At 41.0% G+C, this 8,292-nt stretch overlaps 1 protein-coding gene across 1 annotated transcript in view; it reads right to left on the bottom strand.

The window, feature by feature from the left end:
- LOC104951957 (macrophage-stimulating protein receptor-like) overlaps nucleotides 1–3,816 on the bottom strand; it is a 32,563-nt gene extending 28,747 nt beyond the window's left edge. Inside the window, exon 1 of the mRNA XM_010778704.1 lies at nucleotides 3,733–3,816. Within this exon, the coding sequence (XP_010777006.1) occupies nucleotides 3,733–3,816 (84 nt within the window). The remainder of the gene's footprint in view (nucleotides 1–3,732) is intronic.
- Nucleotides 3,817–8,292: the final 4,476 nt, after the last annotated feature.

Here is an 8,292-nt window from a genome sequence, read left to right as displayed (position 1 = left end):
GAGCCCCAGATCGAGGGAGATTATCAGTGGTCTTGTATGTCTTCCATTTTCTAATAATTGCTCCAACAGTTGATTTCTTCACACCAAGCTGCTTACCTATTGCAGATTCAGTCTTCCCAGCCTGGTGCAGGTCTACAATTTTGTTTCTGGTGTCCTTTGACAGCTCTTTGGTCTTGGCCATAGTGGAGTTTGGAGTGTGACTGTTTGAGGTTGTGGACAGGTGTCTTTTATACTGATAACGAGTTCAAACAGGTGCCATTAATACAGTTAACAAGTGGAGGACAGAGGAGGCTCTTAAAGAAGAAGTTACAGGTCTGTGAGAGCCAGAAATCTTGTTTGTTTGTAGGTGACCAAATACTTATTTTACAGAGGAATTTACCAATTCATTCATTAAAAATCCTACAATGTGATTTTCCGGATTCTTTCCCCCCATTCTGTCTCTCATAGTTGAGGTATACCTAGGATGAAAATTACAGGCTTCTCTCATCTTTTTAAGTGGGAGAACTTCCACAATTGGTGGCTGACTAAATACTTTTTTGCCCCACTGTATTTTGACATTAGACTGTCCTTTTTAAAGTTGGGAACCATTCAGTAGGTCTTAGGTCACATGCCGTATCTGTTTTGTGTAAGGTCATTCTCACCGAATATAGTCACATAAGATACAAATCAATCAAGTACACATTTAATGGAACAAATAGAAAGTAATGAACTCGCTGCTAAATGACTGTAAGTAATAGAGTATTGCATGTTGTTATTTTACATCTTTTTATAGTAACAGTATTCGGTAGTGATACAAAAAAGTTATTGCAGCCAGTAATATCATTGTTCCATAGTATATATTACACCACAGTGATATTGTAGTGTGTGTTGTTGTGCAAGTGGTGGTCTGACTGGAGTTCTCTGGTATATCAAGGAGATAGAAAGTATGAAACGGTGACGATACAAAGTGTTTCATAGATTGTTTTGACTAAGATTAGTAGAGTCACTGATATGACTCATCTTCAGATAGATAAGCTTACTACCTTTAGGATAAATACGGATGGAGAATGGCTGAGCTACAGAATAGCTGGTGACCTACAATACAGATGCACACTTGTATTCGTTTGTATTGCTCATCTTCTGTTTCTCCTTGGCCAAGCATCTCAATTCAAACCTTCAGTTAGTGAGACATCAGATCCAGTGTTCCAGCATCTTCATGGTATTTGTATCTGTCTGCAACATTGTTTTTCTTAACATCGTCCTTCTGAGGCCTCAATGTAGCTTTCAAGTGCATTCACTGCTTTTAACCCTGAATACATACAACATGTTGGTTCAGTGGCTGCATTCAGAACGTTTCAACAAGATCTCTATTGGGTTTCAATAGGGTATTGATATCAGGTCAACCTTGTTTGTCTAAATCCGATATTATCAATTGTGATGGTTAGGGGCTGATTTTAAATAATTAACCACTTTTGCACTGAATAATGTACACTAGAAGCAACTAAATCCTTACAACCACACACATACAACTTATGAACATACGGTGACTTATACCTGCACCGATTGTCATGTTGGATGCACACTGAGACCTTACAATTCTAACTTTAATATATTAGTAGGCTTTTATCATTTAATGTGCCTCTGCTATTCAGAGATATCTCCCACTATACCAGGAGCAGTGCACCTTGCATTGTCAAGCCCTCAGCCTTATTCTCATTTAGTTGTACATGCTGATCATATAAGTATGTATTTTATTTACGTTCATTTGAAACACTTCAAATCAAAAATAAATCAGAAGCTAGCTTGTCTCTGATTTCCCCCGCAGTGTGTTACATAAACAATCAAGATAGCATTAACGAAATAATCAGTCAACACCTCTAGTGCCAACAGAGAGGCAAATATTTTACTCTGCAGATGAATCGCTTTCCAATTACAAAGTTACATCGGCTGTACGGAAACTCAACAGATGCCAGTGGAGCTGCAGCTTGAGAAGATTACAGTCCCAACTGCCTCGGAGAACCAGAGCAGGGCCAAGGATCAATTCCTACTTCATTGGACACCAATTTAAAGTCACTCAGAGTGATTCAGTTGGCTGCAGGGCAGGTCCAGGGGCCCTTGTAATGAGATTCATACTCTTCTCCCTATCTTAAGCCAGCACGGACATCCTGGATACATTTATCCTCCACTCTCACTCACACATCTCATTTGCCACTGCATCGCCACATGGATGGTCTGTTTATTCCCACACATTTAGAGGAGTTTAAGCGTAGGTGGTGAGAAATGACACATTATCGGAATAACGTAATCAGATACAAAATATTAGATTTAGATTATAGATACATTGGCAAGGCATACTTAATTCCATTTTTGATAACGTCTTTATAGCAGTTTTTAAATTACGAAACTAAGAAAGATGAACATTATACGAGTAATTGCTCCTATTGTGTTTTATGAGGCTTTGATTAAAACAGTGTCGTAGAATACAATCAGTACGTCTGAGCCAGATCTGTTTTTAGGGTTATTTTAATCAACCAACTGTAAATGCGAAATTAATTTAGTTTGCATTGAACACAATATTTCTAGTACAAGGTGATATATTTCTGATTTTTAAGTAATCCTACAGTATACACATTCAACCTTTTGTGTAATCGAATGGATTTAGGATCTATTTACAAATAGAGGAGGGATCCCTCTCCCAGGACGGACAGACGTGCAATAGATACCGTGTGTAAATTAAGAAGATAATACGATTACAACATAGGTAGTCCAAATGCTTGAAAATGCATGTGTCTATAATAAGAAGATGAATCCACGAGGATGTCAACAATCCTCTGGGAGCCATCAGAGAAGTAGTATGATGAGAGTCAGGCAGGACCACAGTGACAGGTTCAGTCACGACTCAGGATCCCGGCGTAGACAGACACCAAAAAGACATTTGGGGGAAGCTGGGTTATTCGGAACATCAGAGTACTTTGTTACAGAGAAAATGAAGAAGTAAGGTGTCCCCCGACAGTCTACGCCTATAGCAGCAACACTAGGGGCTGAATCTAATCAGCCCTAACTATGAGCTTTATCAAAATGGAAGGTCTTAAGCTGACTTTTAAAACGATAGGGTGTCTGCCGCCCGAACACAAACTGGAAGCTGATTCCACCAAAGTGGAGCTTGTAATGTGACCCAGTTACTCCATGTCTTATCCTAAAGAAGAGGTCTGTTCTCCTTGGATGCATTAAAAAGTGATTTTCTATAGTCCTAAAACATGCACACTCAATCCACAGACCAAAATAGTTCTTGTGAACGCAGACTTGAAAGAAAATAATTAGTTGGTAAACTTATGAAGGTGACTCGTATGATGCAGAACGCACGGTGTGTGTGTGAAACCCACAGATTTGGAAAACATCCTTCATGCAGTTTTTGGATGATGTCAAATGTTTGGAATTGCTTGTGCATGTCATGTGTGTGTGTGTGTGTGTGTGTGTGTGTGTATGATTACTGAGACCTGCTGAGAGCACCCCAGTGCACCCAGAGGGGTGGCAGGGGACAGATGGCAGGGAGGGACGAGAGTGGAAGCTGCCAAGCAGCATTAGTCACACCCATTACTCACAGGCTGCGCGCTGGCAGACAACAAGTGACTGAGCCCCTGACGTCTACATAGCAGGAAATTCTCATTAACAATTTGCTCAGGAAGGAACAATGGGGGCGCAATTAGAGACGAGCAAAGAGGCATTAGAGAGAGGAAGGATGAGGAGTGAAACCTCCTCTCTGCTGTCACTGGATGCATCATCATCGTCATCATCATCATCCTCATCATCATCACCGCCATCATCACTTCTAAGCATGATGATACATCAGTTTGCCTTTCCGGAGTCTTTCTGCGTAAAATAAGTGAAAGCATGTCGACTGGCTGTGCAGAGATCACTAATGTGTGGACGGCTTGCAAAACTTTGATTGTCTTCTTTTGTCCATACTTTACTTTGTTGAAATACCAAGGAAACTTCGTTTTCATATAGTATACAAAAAAAACATGTCTCAGTACAGTGTATGCCTGAAATGTGAAAATAGAAAAATTTAATTAATTGAATTTTGCATATCAAATACAACATTTAAAGCAAATTAACCTTCATAGAATAATAGTAATAATAACAATGGTGTATAAATACTTTTTATAATAAAAAAAGGAACAGATTTAAAGTATGATTTAAAGCCATTTGTAATATGAAAGGTAGGGTAGGTAAGAAGGGAGAAACCAGTTTGAGTGCGCTTGAATGTGAAAGTACAAAACCAAAAAAAATGAAATATGAAATATTTGTATATATTTATTGTCAAAGCATATCATTTATTCATTATTATTGGGATGTTAAGAGCATTCCATGGAATATAACAAAGTGTTTCTGAAGTGAAATGATACATTTTTTTCATGATTTATTTCCTGATTTGTAATTTATTGTTCAAAAATGTCAGAAAACACAGTTTTCAGCCTCTCAAATATGGAGCTGGAGGACTTTTTTGAATGAATATTTTTTGGTTTTAGAGTGACAAAACACTCCATTCAAAGAGATCCCTTTGGGCTTTCATTCTCTTTGAAACTGGGATATTGGACATCCGGACTTTCTTCGCTATTCTCTGAAATGTTATAGTGCATTCATTCATCTAGAGTATATTTTTGCAGATTAAGGATGATAATTAGGGGTGCACCGAATGGGAAATTCTTGGCCGAAACCGATACCGAAAATAGGAAACAGTTGGCCGAAAACCGAAAGGCCGAAAATTATTAATAGAAATATATATATATATATATATATATGTATATATATATATAATGTATACATTTTTTANGAAGGTCTGTCCTAGCTAGGTCCAGTACAAGTCTGCCAGGCTGAGTCTACTGATGTAGTCGGCACCGCACGTGTCTCGTCCGAAAGACGAGTGTCCTCCCCCCCCCCCCCCCCTGCTGTAAATTTAATATCAAATGTTATCAGGAAAGTTATCTCACCGGACAATATACAAGTCAGACTTAATTTCTTCCTCGAAATATTCACAAATATTCACAAGCTTTTACACGTTCTAGTCCTAGAATCATATTCCTTCTCTCTACCTCTCAAGACGTCCACACACAGCAGACTAGGAGTGGCTCACAACCGCCCGAGCAACTCGCAGAAACTTCTGACTCGTGGAAGGAGACCGGAGTCCACGTAGGACTTTCGACCCGTAACGTGTCGCGCAGCGGTCCGATTAGTTGTAGACGTGTGTGTGTGTGTGTGTGTGTAGTCGTGTCTAACCTCTCTTTGGCCATAACTGGGCCTTATATTCCAAAAAGGGATCTGTTTCTAGACTTTTTCTCCCAGCAGACGTTAAGTCCCAATCTGAAAATCTACAATAATGTGTAGAATTTCATTGTCATGTGACCTCTCTATCTCTACCTCTCTGTGTCTCTGGTCGAGGTTGTTTCACCTAGTTTTCATCCGCTCAATTTTGTTCTCTCCGCGCCTTCGATGCCTCTCTCTCGTAGTATTTATCCAAGTCTTTTACGACGCATAGTTTACGGGCCTACCGTCTCCACCCTCTCTTTCCTTATGGTATAATACTTGTGCTTATAAACTAAAAAAGGATCTTTTATCTAGCACTTTTTCTCCCGCCGCGAGATACAAGCCCCAGATCTGAAACTGACATTAATGTTGCCAGGTTTTGTCTAGCGCGGTTTGCTCACAAGGGTTTCTCCTCTGTGGCAGAAATTTCGTTGTCGTTGTGTCCATCTCCTCATCCACCTCTCTGGTTCGAGTTGTTTGCACCTGCGTTGTCTTCATCCGGCTCATTATTTGTTATCTCCTCCGCCTCGATGCTCTTCCGCTCGTAGTAGATGCGTAAGACGAAATATTAAACAGATTAGTATTTACATAGGCTAATCTAAATACTTGAATTCTTGTAATATTGTCATCACCATCTGCGACACCTCTACTAAGGCCGACTTGTTTACACTACGACAGAGAATTGTACGCAGAGTTGTTGTCTGCGACCTAAAGCGTTCGATAAAAGATTTTGCGGATACCTCTCTAACCGTAACGAAAAAACAGGCTGGAGATGGACCACGACCAGGTGCCCGGCGCCGTGTCCGACCCCGACGCCCAGTTCAGCGCCAGAGAGATCGCCAAGATAAAGGAGAAGATCCGGAAGCTAGTGCGACACCGTGCACAACAAACACCTGGACCTGCAGAACATCACGGTACGAAACCCTGCACACAACACCCTCTACTGTCATCATGTTCTGCCAGCAGCTCTTCATGGTTTTGCACAATTGAAATGTCTCCTATTATGCATTATTATACGTCTCAGATATATAAAAAACTAGGGGTGCACCGAATGGGAAATTCTTGGCCGAAACCGATACCGAAAATAGGAAACAGTTGGCCGAAAACCGAAAGGCCGAAAATTATTAATAGAAATATATATATATATATATAATGTATACATTTTTTTACCAATGTTGTTCAGCTACCTGATTATGGAAAAATAAATGATTATGGCAAAACTTAACTTAAATAATAATCACTATTATGGGTCCATAAAACATTTATTCAGCACTTTTGAATGCATACAGTACATTAATTCCAAGTCAAGTGCATTTTCTTTTCTCTGTAGGATAACTACAACAAAGTGCATTCAGAACAAAGCCAAGGTGCTTTAAAACTGCATAAACATCTAGGCCAGGAGGCCTACAACAAAATAGTGTAAATAAAGACTATAACAGCCAGGCCTTCAACAACAACAAATGCACCTATAAGTTTGGAAACCTAATGTGTTGTTGTGATGACGTAATCAAAACGCGGCGACAAGCACGGCGCGCGACCATGCTCGCGGCTGGCTCACAGCCAACATGTCTGGCGCTTGGAGATATTTCAAAATATCAGAGAAAGAGGTGCGGATTGCGCTTTGTAAAACCTGTTCAGCTGACATTTCTCGAGAGGGTGTAACTGCAAAGACTTTCACCACTTCGGGATTACTCCACCACTTGAAATCAAAACACCCGAACAAATATGCGGAGTATGATCAACGTAACCCTGTTCTCTGACATTCGGTGCTAAAAACGTCCGAAAGCCGAAAGGGCCTTTTTAACCATTTTCGGCCGATAATTTTCGGTTGCCGAATATTCGGTGCATCCCTAATGATAACCTTTGATTTCAGCCCTAGTTTAAAATGACATCATCGTTTCCAGGATTTTCCTCTTTCAACGTCGTCTAAAAAACAAACACATGCCATGCAGTGTTGATCCCCGCGCACAGAGGTGGGATCTAGGCCAGGTGTTCATTTCCCCTTTTAGAACGGTGCTAATGAAGTCACAAACAGGCCGACCGGTGGGACGTGCTCAGCCTCCTCCGCAAAGATGGAGGGAGTCTTCAGGACTAATTGGCAGCACCCTTGTTTCCAATGTAATTGCACTTATCTAGCGAGTCACCTTCGAGGGTCATTTGGAGGCTCCGGATTAATTGAGCAGAGCGCTTCGGAGTGGAGGAGAGGGAGAGGAGCCAAGCGGAGCAGATTTTTGGCCCATTACGCCCCGCGCAGAAACTTTTCTCACAGTCTGACACGTCCGCTCACTTGGGACACTTTCAATCAGTCTGCCTTAATCGCTCCTCCGCTGTGACTAACAAATGCTCGCAACAGTTTTCTTTTTATAGAATTCTCAGTGATCATTATTTCACAACCCTACTCCCACCAGCCCACTCTAATGGGTCAGATCGAGCTCTTTAAGAGCTTGATGGAGTAATGATAGTGCTTTTAGCCTGCTCATGTGCAAGGGAGTATGTGAAAACCAAGCTGCCGAGAGGAGAGAGAGGGAGTGAAATGTTTCAGGTGGGATGTAAATCCTGACTGTGAGGGAGTAGTGATTCTGAGAGGGCAGCACAGTGCTACATGTCCTGTGTAGAAATTCACATTTCTCATCACATCAAGGGCACATGCACAGCCTGCCAAAATCAAAGTGAGGAAACCAATGTGTAATGAAACTCAGAGCTCTGGGAAATGGCTATTGTGTGTGTTTTGGCTTTCTGTAATGATATCCAGGTGAGACTGAAATTCATTTTCAAGGTCACTTGTTATGTTGCAATGTGTCTGTGTTGGTAACACTGGGGCCTCGCCATTGACAGATTATGAGAAAATGGGCCCCTGGGCGCAAACATGTAAAATGTGTCCCACCCCTGCAACATAGAAGCGAGATCCCCGGTCCAAAAAAAGATGCATCCGTGTCAATTTGTAGTCATTTTGCATCTCTTCAGTCCTTTGATTCTCTGCAGTCATCTTCGTATCATTGTAGTCTTTCT

Source organism: Notothenia coriiceps, unplaced genomic scaffold (assembly GCF_000735185.1).
Source record: "Notothenia coriiceps isolate Sejong01 unplaced genomic scaffold, NC01 NC01_scaffold00019353, whole genome shotgun sequence".
In the NCBI taxonomy this organism is placed as follows: Eukaryota; Metazoa; Chordata; class Actinopteri; order Perciformes; family Nototheniidae; genus Notothenia; species Notothenia coriiceps.
This window is presented reverse-complemented; position numbering and strand designations above follow the sequence as displayed.